The 20,543-nt window shown below is 39.2% G+C and overlaps 1 protein-coding gene across 1 annotated transcript; it reads left to right on the top strand.

The window, feature by feature from the left end:
• Positions 1-176: 176 nt before the first annotated feature.
• LOC134622684 (cytoglobin-2-like) lies at positions 177-20,233 on the top strand (the record flags this gene model as incomplete). Its single annotated transcript, XM_063468072.2, has 3 exons — positions 177-366; positions 13,619-13,850; positions 19,254-20,233. Coding segments are annotated over 3 exons (587 nt in total), but the record flags the coding sequence as incomplete, so codon positions are not given.
• Between the last annotated feature and the right edge of the window lie 310 nt (positions 20,234-20,543).

The raw sequence follows: 20,543 nt of genomic DNA, 5'->3' as shown, positions 1-20,543 counted from the left end.
GATATCAGGCCCTTGTAGAGCAAAATTGAGTATTTTGGTCTAAATAACCCAAAATGTGATGTCCACATATGTGGATGCCAGGTCCTAGGAGGTTAATGGACAGAATTTCTAGGTGTAGCCAGGTGGTGGAAGGCTTCCACTTGGATTGTCTCAGAATCTCATTGCTGCTTTTGCAGATGATGTAGTTCTGTTGGCTTCATCAGGTGATGGCCTCCAGCTCGGACTGGAATGGTTCGCAGCCGAATGTGAAATGGTGGGAATGAGAATCAGCACCTCCAAATCTGAGGCCCTGGTCCTCAGCTGGAAAAGGGTGGAGTGCCCACTCCGGAGCAGGGATGAGTTCCTGCCCCAAATGGAGGTGTTTAAGTATCTCAGGGTCTTGTTCACGAGTGACGGGAGCGGGAGATCGACAGACGATTGACAGACGGTCCATGATGATGAAGAGAGAGTTGAGTGTAAAAGCGAAGCTCCCAATTTACTGGTTGATCTACGTCCCTACCCTCACCTATGGTCACGAGCTGTGGGTGGTGATCAAAAGAATCGTGGATACAAGAGATCGTGGATACAAGGAGCAGAAATGGCTCCTTCTGAAGGGTGGCTGGCCTCTCCCTTAAAGATAGAGTGAGGAGTTCAGCCATCCGGGAGGGGCTCAGAGTAGAGCTGCTGCTCCTCCACATCGAAGGAGCCAGTTGTTGAGGTGGTTCGGGCATACCTGCTGGGCGCCTCCTGGGTGAGGTGTTCCAGGCATGTCCCACAGGGAGGAGCCTGCAAGGCAGACCCAGGACAGGCTGGAAAGATTATACCTTTCGGCTTGCTGGGGAATGCCTTGGTGTTACCCTGGACAAGCTTAAGGAGGTGGCTGGGGAGAGGGAGGCCTGGGCTTCTCTGCTTAGTCTGCTGCCCCTCAACCCAGCCCCGGATAGGAGTAAGAAGATGGATGGATGGATGGATGAACTAGGCAGCAATTTCGCTTTCTGTTGACAACACTTTCTTTACACACACACACACACACACACACACACACACACACACACACACACACACACACACACACACACATATATATATATATATATATATATATATATATACATACATATACATACATATAAGGTGTTTTGGGGTCAACTTGAAAGAAAGGCAGATATGAAATGTAAACATGAGATCAGAGGTCAAATTTGACATTATGTTTAGATATAATACTGCTATAATGCAGTATTTTAAATCACCGTACACCAGTATCATTTCCAAAATGTTGCCAATACAAACAAAGGCAGTAATATTTAAAGCATAGTTGTCAAGATAAAAGGCATTTTATGAGAGTTTGACCTTATGACCTTGAAGAAGAGTTTAAAGTAATGTGAAATCTTTATATGGTACGTTCTATATGGTTTCAATATACACCGTACTAATGGATTGTTAACATGACCTCACTCTACACTCCTGCAAAGTTTTGTCAGAATTCATTGAAAATGTTTTCCATTGCTGCATTTACAAACATAATGATGACGCACATACAAATACTACCAAAAACAACCTCCTTGGCGGAGGAGAATATATATATTTCATAAAGTGGGGGTTAAACAGTAGATCTGAAAGGTGTACTACAGAGCCAGGCTTTCTTCAGTAAAACCCCAGTCAGGGACGGTAGGTGTCATATTATTGGTTAGCAACTTTCTTTCTTAACCCAGTCTTTCTGCTTCAGGCTCTGTGTCACTCACATAAAAAAGAAAAAGGAGGTGCTTGATGCATCCCTTGACTTCTCTTCTGCACAAATTAATCAACTGAGCACCATCTACTCAAATCAGAGGCATTATCAGAGGAACCAGTGATAAAGAAACAAATGCAACACTGCGGCTGCAAATAAAACGAGAGAGAAGATCATTAATCTTGTGAATTCATAATCATCACAAGCAAGCTGAGCAGAAAAATAACTACAATCTTCTGTTATGTTTTACTACTCAGTGCTATTTATTCCTAACATCATAGCTGCACATTAAAACATCCAGTGTTACTCCGCATGTTCGGATTCGTAAGTTTCCTGTAGCCTAGGAAAGGAGACGGGGATAAGACTTTAGTTTGGAATATTGTTGGCAATAAATTCCCTACAAATGCCACTGATGGATTTTCAAAATTGATTTTTTTCTGAGCTCTGTTAGCTTCAGCTCCAGCAGTGTAAGAGAGACTTTTAGCACCATTAGGAGTAAGCAGAAGACATTCATAGATTTTCGCCGATTGTACAGTTGGTGTTACTGAGGTTTGGCTGAACATGTAACAAATATAGTAGAGAATCTGTATCGCACTTAAAACACACCGGAAATAAAAGAATCAGTGAAAACATGGCACTTCCAACCTGGTCCCTAGGTCACACGGTCGGCATAAGTTACCACGGTTATTTAGACATGGCACAGAAAAATCTTCAAGCTCAACATAGCTCAGTATCTCATTAATCTTCATAGCGCACCCCTCAGCTGGAATGATTACTAGTAATCTGTGTTTTTGTGATAAAATAATTAAATGTTTTAAAGGTCGAGGCAAGACAGTTCCACACTGTAAGAAACGTTAGGAAAGTATGAGTGAGTGATCCAATACGTGCACGGCTCTTGTTTAAACAGAATCACTAGCAAGTTTTTTCTTTAAACAGTCAGCATGTCGTTCCTTTTTCTGTGTTAATACATAATTAGCCACACCTCAAAGTTTTGCTCCATGAATTAATTAAATTTTAACGTAACATATTTTGTGTTTGATGTCCCCGTCAGTTTCCTTTTGATTTCCAAAAACCCTAATGATACAAAGAGCTTCTTTGTTTTAAAGAACTTTTGGGGAATTCCAAATAATTTTCAGTGACATACAAAACATGTCTGACACATTTGAGCAAAATACTAACACTTTAACTATATATATAGTTAAAGTGTATATATTTTTAACTATATATATAGTTAAAGTGTGGGCTAAAGTATATAATCAATATTTTAAAAAAAGGGGGTACCCCACAAATAATTTTGTTAACTCCTGTCCCAGATTGAAGCTCATTAATTTCTTTATAAGGTTTCATGGCAGTCCGTTCAGGAGTTGTGGAAATTACAGATAAATAATAATAACTTAGTTAATTAGTCATTTACTTTTTTCTCTCTTTTTTTTTTAACTTCCTGCAGCTATCTGACTGTAGAGCTTCTAAAATCTGGACTACATGGGTTCCTTTAATTAGTCGGTAATTAAGCCGGCGGTGTGGACTTGAAGAGTTTGTCTTGTGAAAAAAAGATGTCCTTGAAATTCCAGCAGTGAGGCTCAAGGTTGTTCGTGGTGCTTCAAAGAATTAGACGAACCCTTCCAGTGTAATCAAAGTGCGATTAACAACCGTCGCTAATGGTGCTGCTTATCTTTGATGACTTCATTTAAATGCAGAGACAGGTGCAGGAATGTGTTCAGAGCTCTCCAAAGTGCTAAACATGCACCGAAACTTATCAGATAGTCACTGTGGTCCATCGTGTTCTCCTCCATTTGTACACCTCTCTGTGAAGTCCCTCAAGCCTCTTTAATTATGCTGGGTGGAAAAACTTTGAGATACTTCATTTTAAATGTAATGCAATGGCCGTGTTCAGGAGGGTGACAGAATAGGAAAGATTTATTATGCCTTGTGCATTTGTATAATGATAAAAAAACAAAACAAAAAACAAACTCTTTCAGTTGTTTAAGATAATGTTACAACCATTTAAATATGAAAGGTTCAATTGAAGCAAGACAGATATATATATATATATATATATATATATATATGTGTGTGTATGTGTGTATGTGTGTGTGTGTATTTACTGTCATGTCCTAAGTAAGAACATTAATAGACAGGTTGTATACTGGCTTCAGAATGTATTTATTTTTTTCATGCTCTGCAATTACAGAAAATGTGTATTGTAATTATTGTGGCATATGTATGTATACCTATGTACTGTATCCCTGCCTTAACAGGTGGGGTAATCTGAACAAAACTTTGCATGCACATTGTCACACTTACTGCGATTATTGAGATCTGTTTTCTAAAAAGGTTTATTATAAATCCGAATTCTTCGGATGAAAATGTGATGTCATGTTCTCTGTTTGCATTTGTTTCATGTGTCATGTTCAACTTAACGGTCATCAAAATTTGTATGTGGAACAGAATTTTGTTCAAGTTACCAGTAAATGTGGATTTAGAGACTCAGGGAAAGATCAACAGCAAGAAGGGAAAATCAATGAAAGTGGACACTGCTGGGGAAAACAAGACACAGGTGCAAACAATCAAGACAGGAGGTGAAGTAAAGCCAAACACAAGACAACAGAGGCAAGTAACTGCCAAAATAGAAGAGGAAGTGAGATTACATACGCAGGGAAAATAGACTCAGGAATAAAGTTAAAGAGAAATTGACACGGGGGTGAGACAGAAGACACTGCAGTAAACAAATAAAACTGTAAAGTTGAGACTAAATTATATGATAAACTAAAGGTCCCAAAAATGCTCAAGAAGAAATGAAGATCAATAAATAAAATTATGGACATCTAAAAAAAAAAAAACCCCTCAAAAGTTAAAGAAAACCTAAAGTCAGACCCAGGGTCATGATAGCCAGGCCTGGGGAGGGTAAAGCAGACACTTCAACCGTAAAAATACGTGTGTGCTGACAACTGATCATTTTTCTCGTCACACTGAAAGATTTACAGCTGTTATTTACATATAAAGTGAATTAAAGGACAGCTAGCATTTCCTCTGTAGACTTTTAGTAAATAGTGATATGGTTCAGCCGGTTTAATATATTTAATTGTCCTCCATCTTGTTACATAACAGTCACACTTTTCCCCCCTGTGTCTTCTGAATCATTCAATAAAAACAAAATTCCTGAGATACAGGGCTGAATAATGCTTAGGCCAAAACAAAAAAGAAGTGCCTGAAATAAAAAAAAAAAAAAAGAAACAGTTGAATCATTCAAATCTTTAGAGTCTGTTTTTGAAACTGTGACAGAGCCTTTTGCTCGCTGAGACTCCAGATCAGAACAAGGTTTTTTCTGTGCAAAGCGATGTTCCCCTTGTGTTCCTGCCATGTTTCTTGTAATGTACTATACAACCATGGCTTGGCTACAGAGAATTAAACATTTATCATTCCAACACAAGAGGATTGGCACAGAAACAATTTTTTTCTACAGAGAAAACATCAGAAAGAAGTCTTGTTTTCTCTAAGCGCTACAGTTAACTTTCATGTTTGTCTAAGCAGAGCAGAAAGCGTCTGAATTATAAAGACTGTTTACGTATCGTGACAGCTGGTAAAGCCAAGCTAGAGGCTCTGCATGCGACACAAGTGTTTCTAAGCCTAGCATGACACAGGATCTGGGGGATGTGGATCCATTGTCGCAGAGCTGCTGAGGGCAAAACTCCAGCGGGGAAATAACGGTACGAGGAATTTAGTTAGCTCAAGCAATGAGAAGAATTAAACTGGGCCAGAGCAGAAGTGTGTGTGTGCATTTAAATCCATCTGTTTCAGTCACTGCACTCATTGTATGTAAATTTCAAAAGCGTTGTGTTAACAGTTACGCTTTGCATTGTCTGTGAAAACCAGCAGTACTTAATCTGTGCCATCCTCCTGCAGCCAGGCTTGTGGAAACGCTCTCACACACGCACACCGAGCTGCTGCGAGGCCACAGGCTGCTGCAATGAAAACTGTCAAACCCTGAATCAAAACAAATCTTTGTGACTAGAATCCCACAAGATGTTTTAGTTTCTCTTTGTTTATCTCCATGCTTAAGTCTACCATGGTGGTTGAAGAATGGAATTTACTTCACCTAAAATAACTCTGATTTTAGGTACTGGTCAGAACTCAAACCCACTACAGGGACATTAGAGATAAATAATTTTGTTCTGTAGTAGAGCTTTGAGTAAGGCTTTGAAAATACCTGCTTCCTTCTCTGTTTGAGAACAGTGTTCTGCTTCCCTGTCAGATTCATCTGTTGGTTGGTTGGTTTGCCACTTTTGGTTGGGACTGAAATGTCCAGTGCTATGAACCTCTGTATTTATGGTCACGAGTAAAACTGATGATTATGAGGACATAATTTAACTAGAACCTTTGTGTGTAATCAAATGCATTCACCAGGCACTTCATTAGGCACTCCTCTTCACCTGCCTGTTAATGTAAATATCTAATTAGCTACACAAATGTTCAAGCTGGGGGTGGCGTAATGTTGTGAGGGATCTTTTCTCAGCACACTTTGGACCCTGAGCCTAGTTCTGCCAGAGGTTTCTGTTTACAAAAAAACAGAAAAGAAAAGAAAAATCACCAAAGTGCTTGCTCATAGGGGATCATCTGCTTGTTGGGGTTTCATTGTATTATTGTAGGGTGTTTACCTTACATTATCAAGCGCCATGAGACAACTATTGTTGTGATTTCGCACTATATCAATAAAATTGAATTGAATCGAGCAGGATAATGCTCTCCATGTCACAGACTTCAAATTCTCTCAAGTATCTTGAACCTGAAAATGAGTTAATTGCACTCAAACGGCCTCCACAGTCACCAGCTCTGAATCCCACAGAGCAGTTTTGATCTTTGGATATGTTAGAACGAGAAATCCACATCACGGACGCGCAGCCAACAAATCTGAAGCAACAGTGTGATGCTATGATGTCATCATAGACCAAAATCTGTAAGGCATGTTTAGAGCATCTTGTTGAAACCTTGCCATGAAAAATGAAGCAACTTCTGAAGGAAAAATCTAGCACTACCGAACAAAGAGTGCAATGAGTCTATGCGCAAATCTATGACATTTCTAACATTAAGTCTAAAGCTAGGGTTTTAAAATGTTACAGATGCATATCAGAATCAGAATCAGAATCAGAATACTTTATTAATCCCGAGCGAGCAGGCAGCAAGCTAATGGTGCATGCGCACTTACAAAGGAACCTTCTGACCAAACTTACACAAACAACACATTGGGAAGACATGTCAGAGAGGTCGGCTGATAGGAAAAAAACAATGAAAATACATAACATGAGGTGAGAGGAGGAGAAAAAAAACTCCACTCAGACTGAGCTCCTAATGGGAGAACAGTTTGAGAACAGAAAAAAACACCTCAGCACAAAAAGCACATGACTATCAATACACCATAGAAACACAAGACAAGCAACAGGGGCGGGTAAAGGGTAAGAGAGAGCCGGTGTAGACAGCACATCCGGTCCTGCAGCATGTCTGCGCTGGTCCAGTCGACCGCCATCTTCCCCGGGAGGGAACAAGCATCGAAGGCGTTTGGAAAGGGAGGGGGGATGAGTGTGTATCAGTGTATGTGTGTGTCCAGAGTTCAGCTGAGACAGTGTCCTTCGCCCTGCTAGGCTAAGTAAACAGTCTTCCAGCCAACCCAGGTGGCCTTGCGTAGGGGAGGAACAGTCTAAGCACAGTCTGTTATCGGGGTGTTTTTGTTCAGCTCCAGCCTTGAGATCACAGCTGGTACTGAAGTGGTAGCCGCATGAAGTGATGGTGGTTTTTACTTTAGTGCGAACAACTCATGTGAATTTCAAAGCTGTTCTAACAGTCCGACACTAGTCTCTCAATCTCCTGTTTGAGAGCCGTGAGCTTCTCCATGATGTTATCAAACTTACGCTCTGTGATGTTGTCCTTCTTGTGCTCAAAGAGCAGATTCTGAGAACTTCTCCAAGACGTAATACAATTTTCGCTCAGAGATCTTATTCTGAGTGTTCACGGCAGTCGCAAGCTTCTCCAAGATCTTATCCGTGCTGCGCTCAATGAGCCCATTTTGAGAACTCACCACTCGTCCCATCGATTCAATCCCAGCGGGCAGCCTTGTGGGGGTTTGAACAGCCGATTCTGCTTTCTTTAATCTTCGATAAGTCAGGGCCAAGCCAGCTCCGATCAGCAAGAACCCCGTTATCATGGTTCCGAATAGGTAGATATCTTCAACACTCAGGCTCACCCGAGCCCAGACTTCTCGTTGAGAAAAGGGTGTCAATTGCATTCATGGACCAGTTGATCAAATCCATAATTCCTCTTTAGGTTTTAGAGAACAGACTGTGAGAGAGTGTTCCAGGGAAAAGTAATACAAAATACACAAGACTAGACAAGGACACAAGAGGCTAAGCAGGGAAGATAAGGAGGAGAGGAGAAAAAGTGTGACCGCCTTCGCCAAGAGCCAAAGACAACATATATATTATGTTATGTTTTAGGTACATATTAGTGGAGTTTTAACATTTTTGAATATTGTTAAAATGCCTGGAATTCTGAAAACAAACCACAAAATGATGCCAGAGACTCGTTGAAGTGCATTTCTTTTAATTTAGCTCAAAATAAAACAGCATGCTTAAAAATGTTTGAGGCACTAGTACTGTGCAACTGTCTCTCTTTGTAAGACTCAACAGTAGTCACCCATCATGCTTGGATTAAATATAATTTTTCCATCCCTTTTATATCTTGTTCTTTTCCCATGCTCATCACTGACATGAATCTGACAGATCTGGTGGAAAAAAAGCTGAGTGCAGAATGTAAAAAGTGAAATTCTGGCACTCATTAGCTGATATGTCTTCAGCATGTTAAAGCTCAGCATAATTGTGTGCTCTGTGACTGCCAGGAAAATTTTGGACAACCTGCACTAATGCTCCCTGTGCTGCTGATTCAGTCAAGCATCGGTTCACAGGATCAGCAAAAAGGCCTTCTTTAATATTTTGGCTTCACTTGTCTGGAGATCAAACTTATTTTTTAATTTCTGAACGCCATTGCTCTTTATGTCCAGTCATTGTAATTGTCTACTACTTGGAACATCATAACTAAAAAAAGGGACGTACTAGACAAAAACTGTTTTCAGATTTGGAGTCAGTAAGTGAAATTAAAGTACAGGTGAAAGAAATAGATTTAGAGTTTTAACAGGAGTAGGGACGACATTAAAAATAAAACTGTCTTGTCTGTTTTCATTTTAAAGCGAAAACATCAGATCAGAAATTATCGCTGTCCTCACATTTAACGCAGGATTTCTGAATAATGGAAAATGTTTCAGCTGGCATTGTGCGTGAACATTAGAGGATGTCAGGGTGCAGTGTGAAGGTTTGGCAGAATAACGCAGGTCTCACCTTTCCAACACGCTCCTACTGAGTCCGATCATTCACACCATTCATGCTGGAAGCTGTGGACAAATAAAACACATTTGTGATTTCAACAAATGGGGCTTCGCCATCATTGAATGTACGAGCTGGATGTTTCTCAAAATATTTTTTGATGTGTTGTGACCAAATTATAGGTACTTTAAATGTTTTCTGTGGACTCTCACATTAAAAGCCATTATGTACTGCTTCACAAATAACTCACATGAATTCAACAAGGAAGGAGGTCAAGGTAAACGTATCTTCTATAGCAGTGCTAAAAAATATGCATCTCCAAAATATCTCCATTTAATAACATGGTATAATGTTTAAAGTGTTACATTTATGTTTTAAATAAATGGACTTAAAGGCTTTAAGATACAGCACTTTCTTACAGATGCCTTATTGAGATCTCTTGTTTAAAATGTTACTTTAACATAATGCTACAAAAAAATGTGGCTCCAAAATGCTCAAAGTGGTCCAAGATGCTCATCTTTTTGAGGCTGAAATTTTAAGTCAGTTGTTACCAATCAGTTGAATCATATTGCTGTATGTTCAAATTATTCCCTACTGCAAATAGCCAATATATTGAGTGAATAAATAACTGTAAACAAAAGATGGACAAAGCCAACGTGACATCACCCAGTGGATGGTGAAGTCAGGATTGGAAGCTTTAATTTAATTCAGCATGAGTTCTTTCTTTTTGTTTATTTTTTGTTTTGTTCAGAGGGTGGAGCGAGGAAGATCACAGGAAAAATATGGGTGGAATATTAATAAAAATGTTGTGTAGTCCCATTTAAAGAGGGAGATCTGCATCGCATTGAGATCAAGACAAATTCTTGCAAATTACTGGTAGAAATTCAATATTAGAATTAAACATTGGACGACAAGCAAACAAGCACAGTGAGCCATATTCTTTTTTAGACAACAGAAAACTGCATTACAGTGCTCCAAAAGACACTAACACCACAAACAAATGCCAAGAAGCCAAGCAGGAAGCTACCTGCTCACGATCAAAGGGAACGCACCTTTGAGCCTTAGAAGAATTCATATTAAAAATAAATTACAATTTATTTTCATCATAATTCTGATGTGAAGTTTAGCATTTTCATAGACATCATAAAAATTGATCTAACACACTGTGTCTGCATTTTTGAATCTTTGATATTTTGTGTTTTTACCTCTGTGATATGAATAAAAAAGGCTGAGACATAATTTATCAGCTAACACAAGTGAGCTAGGGCAACAAGATGAATTTATAAACTGTACAGGTGCAATACACAATCCCACATACCAGCTAATCGAGGTTAAGCAACAGTCTAAAAAAAGCCAAACCCTATAACTGTACTCACCAAACATAAACATCTTGGGTGGTCTGCATCTTGTAGCCACGATATTAGTCAGAAAATCTGTAAAAAATACTCCAAAAGTCTTCAACAGCTCAAACACAGCGAAGAGGTCCAACTTAATGAAGAAAGCCATTCATCTCAGAGTTCATATGAAGAGGGAAAATATCCAAGACCAAATCTGTTTTTCCACCAGGCTGTAAATGTTGTTTAATGCTGTAAACGTAGACATTATACCATGGCAGTGTGAGGATTCACTTGCTTTGGAATCAGTGGCCTTAAGAAGATTTCAGTTTTTGCCACGTCTGAGTTTGCTTCACTTTTAGGATTTTTTTTTACTTTTTATTTTTTTATTTTTTTTATTTTTAGAAAATAAGTAGTTCCCAGTCTGCTGCACGTGGTTGTGGCATTCATTCTAAAATGAACTGCTAAGCCCTGTTTACATAGGCCCAGTGATTGGCCTGTGATCCCATTGTGACCAATTTTAGTGGTTACCAAATAGCATACAGTGCTACTATGAAAATCTCCTCGTGACTGTTGAGAGACTGTGACAAATGCAGCACAAACAGGAAACAGACTGTTCACCTTCAAAGTAAAAGTTGTTCTTTTAGTGGTAAAACAGCTTTTACCTAGAAGGCAACTGGATCTTGTTTGTGTCAAGCATCATTGCTGTTTGGGGGTAGTTGAGTGCTTGCAGACAAGTCAGCATCTTCCATGCAACTGTGGCAACTCTAGCAACCAAAGCAATCACAATGAGGTTTTTGTTGCAGGCCACTGTTTGCCAAAGATTTTACTAATGGGAAACCAAAAACCTTGAGCAGTTACTCTCGAACCAGTTGTGGAATACGTCCAGAGGATTGCTAGGTTGGTTCCCAATCAGCCTAACATGCCCCAAAAAACTTTTACCTTTCAGTTAAATCTCAGCATACATACATAACTGGGACATTGCTGAAGCTAAACAACATACATGCTTTAATATGTATTTCTAATATTACAACCTCTGTAGGTGTCTTTCAGCGTGCTACACTCTGATACACCACGCTTGAAAATTAAACGGCACTCTTCAGCCCACCTGCATCCAATTACACTCAAAGAGCCTGATCAGTCTTGACTGCAGAGTCTCATCAGTGCTTCTGTAATGTAAAGGTTTCTGCTGGGAACTTCCTGCCGCACGGATGGTGCCAAGGCGAATTAAACACTTTACAGAAAGGAACTGCACCTTTTGTCAAAAACTTAGTTAGAAAGAGAGAGCGGGAGAGAGAGAGAGACTGGTTGATTAAAATTTATGGCATGTAGAGAGTTTAAAAGCTTTGGGGTATCATTTGGATGATCGTTTTAGTGGCTAAATGGCTTTGGGTCATTCATTTCATGTGTAAATTCGGATAAAGCCAAAGTCGACACATTCTTCAAATGCTAAGACGCATGTGTGCTTCTCATTATGATATATTGCCGCTGCTGTTATTGCCGCTGTCTAATGGGATTTGTGCCAATAAAACCTTGCTAGATGTTTTAGCTGTCGCAGATATTCAAACGTAAACAACAGCATGAAGATGTTTTGTTGCTCCTGTTTTCCTAATTCTTTTGTTCCTTGTAATATATGGTTTCAGGGTTTTAAATCTTCTTTTCCTCATTCTCTGTGAAATTCCTCTGGAAGTGCAGTATATATTTTCCATTTGAAAGAAATCCTGCTAGTACAGTTACTGTAGGTGAGCAGAGAAGATCACTGATTACTTCATTCCACTTTGTAAAAGTTTATTTTTTTCTTGTTTCTCTGTTTCAAAGACGGAAAATGTGTGAATTCAATCAAATGTTCCTCAGAGTCTTCAGTTATTTAAATAAAAAGCTTTTTATCTTCAAGGTTTTAAAAGGTTATATACTGAATCCTGTAATTGTCCTTATTGATTACAGTGGACATGTCAAAGCTTCGTCCCCAAGTCATCAGAGTCTTAACCCTCTCAGGCTCAAATTAAGTTTTTTGTTGCTAATGCACAACCAAGTCCTGCAGTGGTACTTCTGAGTAAAAAAAACTCATAAAATATGTATGTGGGGTAATCAGGTTGTTAGTGTTTAACTGTTGCAAATCTGCAACGCCTGCCCTGAGAGGGTTAAAGGATGACACCTTAAAAGTGTAGTGGAAACTTTGGGGCTTTCTTTTCACGACATTAATCATAAATGAGCCAGCTGCAGGTGCAGTTTTGGCCCCTTTTCTGCTATTTGCTGGAGGATCAGACATTATAAGCTTTGCAGCCACGAGTGAGAAGATGATTGCCTGCCCATGATCTTCTCACTCACGCCATCATTGTCTTGTTATTAACACCTTCAGGAGATCCAGAACACTGCAGTGAAAATACTAACTGGAACTGGAAAGGGGAACCATATGTTTCCCATATTAGCTTTTCTTCTTTTGCTCCCTGTTAAAGTCAGAATTGAATTTTGCTTACAAACATGTTTTCCTCACATCTCGAATAATCCTACCACGTCATATCTTAATGAACTCATGCCTCTTTTTGCTCTTTACTCTTTCCCCTTCCCCAAATGCCTGCCCCTCCCTGAGCCTGGTTTTGCAGGACATCTCTTCCTGTTCAAATCAAGTTTTTCCTTCCTACCATGCTTATTTATAGGGGTCTGTGTGGTTGTTTGAGTTTCTTTCTAATATTTTACCTTACAATATAAACCACCTTAAGGCGACCAATTAAAATCAAATTGAACTATGGAGCTCCTGAATTTTGATAGAAATGGAAATACAGTTCAATCTCAACTATTATTTTTAACTTACAGGCATATGTTTGAGTACAAGCTTTTGATGAATGAGGGGTTCGGGACGATAAGCTGTATTTTATTCTGAATCTTTCTCTCATCAGATTTTTTAAGTCTGTGTAGAAAAATAACAAAAAATGTAAACAATAACTGACTTTTGCTACTTTAGAAATGGTAGTTTTAGAAAGGAGTGCTGCATATATTATTATCAGCAGTTTTACTCTGTTTGTGGTTCCCAAGTAAAAATCAGAAATTGATCATCAGACTTCATCCTCTGTGGACAGTATTGGTCCAAAATGTAAAAACACTGACGTATTCATTCACACACATCAACCTGGATGTAAAAAAAACAAAACAAAACAAAAAAAACTATTTTGCTTTCATATTTTAATGATGAATTTTATTCACCTCTTTAGGTTTTTTGTCAACTTCCCATCGGCCAAACAGTATTTTAGTCAGTTTCAGCACCTGGAGGATCCTGAGGAGATGGCACGGAGCAGCCAACTCCGGCAGCATGCCTGCAGGGTGATGAATGCCATCAACAGTGTAGTGGAAAACCTCCACGACCCTGAGAAGGTGTCGTCGGTGCTGGCCCTGGTGGGAAAAGCACATGCTATCAAACACAAAGTGGAACCCGTGTACTTTAAGGTAACTTTAGAAAATGACCTGTTTTTTGGGCTTTTTTTTTCCAGACTTTGTTTTAAACACTTTTAAAACATGTTGTCTGCAAGGCTGCACTTTATCAGTGCAGCCATGAAACAAAGCAGGGAAGATTATTGTCAGGGGTTCTCTATCCTGAATAACTAGCAGTTTAATAAAGGTATTTTCTTGCTTCAGCAGCCCCTTCAATTATCAAAGCAGCCCAAAGAATTTTCTCATTACCAGTCTAATATCATGGGGGATATTTCACTTTTGCCACTTTACTCAGGACAGAAATAATTCCTGTTTTACTCGTTTTTCTGTTTTATTTCTCAGCTGCAGTGTTTTGCTTTGTGTGTGTTTTTAATAGAAATACTTCAAGCTTTTGTGAAGCTGGAGGCTTCAACCTTTCTTAGACACATGCAAACAAATTATGGAAGAATTTTATGGAGCATCAAGTTTTCAAGTTTATCTTGTAATCATTGTTCTGTATAATGTAAAAACATGCATGGGCATAAAAACCAATAATAACAAATTCATTAATTTAGTCCCAGATCTTTAACCCTGTGTTGAGTTTTATTTTTGGATTTATGATTTGTTCTTTTGGATTTAAGGAATATTTATGTTCTAGCTCTATATTTGCCTTGAGTTTAGTATTTCTTAGTGCCTTGTAGTTATTTATATTTATATTTCTAGTTCTTGCTTCTTGTTTTATTACTTTATGTAATAAACCGCTGGTCTGTTCCATAAAATTGCAGTTACTGGAGTTGTTGGAGCTCTGTGCTCAGTAGCGTGAATGACAGAGACATTCAGACATGTAACTCGTATAGAGCAGCTTGTCTTGCGCTTAACAAGAATAAGCTACATAAAAGTCTTTGGTACAACATTAGTTACATTTTTAGATGTCTGTAAATTCTCTCTCTTTCTATAGTTATGCTACATGCTTCCATGTGCTCAATTTAGCTCAGTCCCAGCTGACCACGCCTCGAGAGGTCTTTGCACAGTGGACATTCTGTCACAACAAATTTTTACTGGAACCTGAGATACTCCCATAATCATTGAGACGCTAGAAGTCTATTGTAAATAGACCTCTTGACTGTTGATGGTATCAGTTACCCAAAGGCAACTGAACCTCTCAATCCAAACCATCTTATAATAATGAAATCCAAAGCTGCCCTAACACCACCTGGGAAATTTGTGAAAGAAGCAGTTAGTTGCCTTTCATGTTCATTCTGTCCTAGTCTCGTCTCTGTGTCTTGTCATCAGTTGTATCTCCATATTTTGTTTCCCTTTCTGTCTCTTCTTGTGTCCCGTTCCATTGTTTGTTCTGCCAAGCTTGTACGTCTTAGTCTTGGTCTCAGCATGTGTTACTTCCTGTTTTATTTTGATAGTCCCTTGCTCATGTGCTTCCTCTTTTTGCTTTGTTTTGCCACATTCTGTTCAGCTGTGCTCCCAGGTGTCTCCACTCTGCCCTAATCTCCTCTTGTGTACATATTGTCTGTGTCTCCCTCTTTTCTCTCATGGTGTGTGTGCCTCTGTCCATCTGTTTAGCCTCAAGCTTGTTCCTTTTCAACTCTGTGTTGCTTTTGCTAGCATAAATAAAGCTGTGATTTTAAGTTTGCTTCCATCTGTTGAGTCCTGCACTCTGGGTCCACTCTCTGCCTGCCAGACATTCTGATCATGATGTTTACATTACGAATCCTAACCCTAACACAGGCGCAGGAACACAGATGAAGGAAGACTGATCTTAAAGCAAGCTGTTTGAAATAATTCAAAAGGTAAAACACAAGTCCAAAAAGAGAACCTGGAAAAATACAGAAACAAAAGCTTGAAAACACATGGAGAAGGATCCAACAGTGCCTGGATCGGGGAAGTGGAGAGAGATGAGGAAAATGAAACAGTTGAACTAGATCACAGATGAGACACAAGACGAGACAAGAGAAGCACGCTGGAAGCAAAGCACAAGGAACACTAATTCACAAGATAAAACAGGAAGTGGGAAAATGCATACAGGGATTTACTACAGGAGACTTGACACAAGAGGATAGGACACTGTGGGAAGAATTAAACTCCCACTATTAAACTGAGGCAATTAAGGGGGAAATACATGAAACTATCTAAACACTAAGAAAACAAAGAATCATGGAATATTGAGCATTCCCTAACCTTTTAACCATAGTCCATAAACATCTGGCAAGTGAGAAGACCAACTGCTGGACTTTTGGGAGAGGAATGTCCTATTCTCGCCTGATATAAGATTCAGTCCTTTATTTAGCAGGGGAAAAATCCTTCTGAAAATCTACACCCTGGAGTTTTTCAGAAAATGAGTTTTCAGTGATTTATATGTGGACGAACAGTCCAAATTCCTGAAAAAAGACAAGTATATATGCGGAGAGCTGTGACACCAATAAGTCCTATTAACATCAAATCTCCTTTACAAGTGAGAGAAATGCCAGGTGGCAGCTTTTTGGTCCCATAGCATATCAACCACTGCAACAAAAAAAAAAATGCAACAAATACATATATATAAAAACCCACAACAGTAAAATAACAGTGGCCACTTAAGAAACAACTACATGCCACAGGAGTTAATCTCTCTCTCACACTATCCCAAATATCCTCCTCTGTCACACCAACTCTCTGCATTTCCTCCTTCACTACATCTATGAATCTTCTCTGAATCTTTTCCTCCTGACTAGCAGCTCAATATTCAACATCCTTTCTCCAATATTTCCACTATCCACACTACCATCATGTGAACCTTCCCCTTCTCTCTTGCTACCTTTTTAAATTAAAAAAAAGTTTTATGCACAATTTAAAAAAACAACAACAACAAAAAAAAACAGCAACAACATCAGTCTTTACTTTGCTGATAGCTTTCTGTAAAACCTTATATGTGTAAGGTGCTTCACAAGTAAATACAGTTTTCCACAGACCTGGAGCACATTACAAAGTTAGCTTTTAGAGAAGCGTAGACAGAATCAGAACCAATTAAAAATGTCTTAAACTCATTTTTGTATACAGCCCATGTTTTTACATAACATTTGTGTTACATTCAGTGTTCCTCCTGCTCAATCTGACAGGGGAAGTAGATTATTTCTCTTCAAGTCTTCTGAATGTTGTGTTGGTTCATAAACGCAACAGTAACGAGAGAAAACTCTACCACCATTTAGACCTGCATTGATCACTCTGTGAATAGGTCATTAAAAAAATTAGTCCCACTGTATATTCCTTGAATTTTCAACCTCACGTGTTCAAGGCCCGACTTTTTTAGGCCAGTCATACATTTCATACTTCCTGTTTTCTCATAATGTGTCACATTATGGCCAGAATTTTTTCTTTTTTTTGCGTGTGTGTTTTTTTTTTTTTTAAGGTTGACTTAATGGCTGAGACAAAACTGAAACTGACAGCCAGGTGGTAAAACTGAAGGTGCTGCACATACAAGTGAGAAAAAACTAAGAAACGCTGTACAAGGAAACAGTGGGGAGATATGGGAACAAGAAACAAGCAACAACGACTGAAGGAGAACATCCAGATGTTTGACCAAGCGAATTAGGTACCAAACAAACACAATGACCTGATAATCACCTCTGAGGACTGTACACTGCAACATTTATGTTTGATAAATATAAAACAAAACCGCAGTGACTCAAGCAAGCACCAAGTTGCTTCCTGAATGTCCAAATGCTCCGTACAGACATCGATACAACCAGAAGTCCTTAGATCTAATGACCGGATGAAATACGAGAGCCCACACTGTTCACTGATTACATTCTTCATGCTGGCCGCTGGGCAGGATACAGAAATAAATCCTACCAGATCATCATCAGCTACCTTTATTCATTTAGTTTAATAAGATAAAGGGTTTGCGGCATAGTGGTGCCGCAGTTAACACTGTTGCCTCACAGCAAGACGGTCCTGGGTTTGAGTCCACTAGCCAGCTGGAGACACCCCAGTGTGGAACTTGATGCTTTCCCTGTGCCTCCCGCAGTCCAAAGACTTACACGTTGGGTTATTTGGTCATTCTTAACTCCAACTGTCGTCACATTTGAGTGACAGTTAGCCTCACCTTCAAGTTGATTAGATAATTTCTAATCAGTGGTCTTATGAATGGGAAGAGGCAGGTCTTTTACTCTGTACAATATATTCTCTCACCCAAGTAAACTGAAGGCCACGTGTTCATGTATAGGATTTTTTAAAAAGAGAGAGACAAAGTGGATATCATCTACTGCCATTGAAGATTGTTTAGAAGAAAACAAAGCCTCATATGCTTTGACAGTTTAGCAATAACCCCCCCCCCCCCCCCCCCCCAAACCAACCAAAAAAAACCCCAAAACAAACAAACAAAAACCCCAACACAAAACAAACAAAGATACATTTATGTCCTAAAAGCTTCAACCTCTTCAGCACATTCCCAGCATGTTTTGTGCTTCCTCCTATGGAGACGTCGTGTGTTCAGCTCCATATAGGATGTAGTCTTGGACTCTGCTGGAACAGCTTTTACATAAATCACATTAATAATAATTTACAATAAACATATTATTACCTGTTCATAACAAACCTTAAACACACTATTTTAGTCCACGTTTTATGAGAAGATAAGCCTTGCTTCAGCCTCTGTTCTAAAACGAGCTGTTGTAGCTCCTTGCAAACAGAAGGCTTGAATAGATGGTAGGCGGGGCTTCTGTGCTCACAGCTATGTGTCTTCGATGACCATGTTTGGGATATCCCCTCTTTGTTGCATCGTACAGAAATGCGAATAGATGAAAATGTTCAAAACAGAAATTTGTAACAAATTACTTGATGTCTCCAAGTAAAACCACACAAAGAGGGCTATAGTTTTGATTTTGCCAGCACAGTAACTTTCATCCATATCACATTCATGCAGCTGCTCAGCCGATAGAAATCCTTTTGTTTGGTGTCACATAACATGTCAAATATGTCTCAAAGCTTTAATAGACCCCCCCCCCTCATAACCTCGTGTTGAGAAGCTTTTGTTAAATCAGCATCAGCAGTTTGGTTTTATTGCCTCAGTTCTGCCCAGGTCAGCTGACTTTATGGGGGGCTGCCACACTTACACTGAGCTTTCTCTCTCTGTGCTTTTGCTTTAGCCACCTCTGCTGCTCTTTCTCTCGACTTTGTCATTTCTGTTCCTTTGTTTCGCCTGTCCACCCACTGCTTTCATGTTTTACAGTTATCATTTTCAATTCTCACCTGTCTCGCCCACTTCTCTATAACGCTGAAATGAATTCCTTTTTTCTCCATCACTCTGTTCCCACTTTAGCCACAGAACACAATTTTTCTGCATTACTCGCACCCCCACCCTTATTATCTCAATAGCCACATTTCCCCTCGCTCTCCGTCTCTCTGTGGCTCGCTTAATGAAATTTGTTTGTCACCCCTTCCTCTCAGATCCTGAGCAGTGTGATGCTGGAGGTGTTTTCTGAAGATTTCCCAGAATTCTTCACGGCAGAGGTGCAGATGGTGTGGACCAAACTGATGGGGGCGGTGTACTGGCATGTGACGGGGGCCTACACAGAGGTGGGCTGGCTCCAGGTCTCCAGCTCGGCAGTGTGAAGAGTCGGGAAGAAGAGGTGGTAAAGAAGTTTTCAGTGGACTCAATGAAGTTTAAAGAGAGGCAAAATAATGTGTTTAAAATGTTGATGGAGATTTTGCGACAATGGTTTCACAGACATGGATCAGATTAACGTGGTAATCCGTGCAATTTTGTTTCTTTATTCAACTTCTTTTGGATGCGTTTTGGTGCTAAGCTTTGCACGTCTCGGAGATCAGATCAGTTGGACACCAAATAATGTAGCCAAACATCATTTTATTTAACTGCTGTTAGATTTCCACTTACATCAGTGGCGCTCTGCTGTGTTATCACTGCTAAGGCTAACTATCAGTTCGACATCCGCACACACTGCTGTTGCTGCCAGAGGCACACAACCAGTCACTTTCTGTGTAGCATAAAATCTTCCTTTTTATACACCTGCTGAGATAAGACTGCTCCAAAAGTGTTAATGAACTTCTAGAATCAATTAAAAGTTGACCAATCCTTCTGTTTGTAAGCCTGTCAAGCTTTGCATCCTTGCAAAGGATTCAAAATTGTAACAGTGGCAGATGCACTTTAATTAGAGGCAGATGAGGATAAAAGCAGAGTTTGCTAATCGACATTAGCTGTGCAAGTTAATATATTTCTAGAGTTGTAAATATGATATGCAACAGCAGCCTGCAAGTACCGTAGAAGACGAAAGGATACGTGTCCTATCCGGCACTATAGCAATCAGAATTATTGTCTGAAGGCCAAGAAAAAACTCCAACAGATTTATTTTCCCAAGCAGATCATTATGGCTTTTGCTATACTGGTCCACTTGATGGTCATATTTTATTCGACCTTTATTATTATTATTATTATTATTATTATTATTATTATTATTATTATTATTATTATTATTATTATTATTATTATTATTATTATTATTATTATTATTATTTTTCTTGTATGAAGGTATCTTATGGAGTCTTTAATACCCGGCAAACACAGCATTTTGTCTCCCAGACAAAAATTACTGAAAAAGATCACCTTTTGTCAGCTAACAATAACTAGAGATGGGCCGATGGGGATGTTGTTTCCATGTAAAATAGAGATCCAGCTAAATGGACAAATTAAATGCATGTGTCCTTGTTCCTTTTAAAACA

This window comes from Pelmatolapia mariae, unplaced genomic scaffold, assembly GCF_036321145.2.
Source record: "Pelmatolapia mariae isolate MD_Pm_ZW unplaced genomic scaffold, Pm_UMD_F_2 NODE_ptg000140l+_length_107005_cov_1, whole genome shotgun sequence".
In the NCBI taxonomy this organism is placed as follows: domain Eukaryota; kingdom Metazoa; phylum Chordata; class Actinopteri; order Cichliformes; family Cichlidae; genus Pelmatolapia; species Pelmatolapia mariae.
The sequence above is the reverse complement of the archived record's forward strand: the minus strand, read 5'-3'. Positions and strand labels throughout refer to the sequence as shown.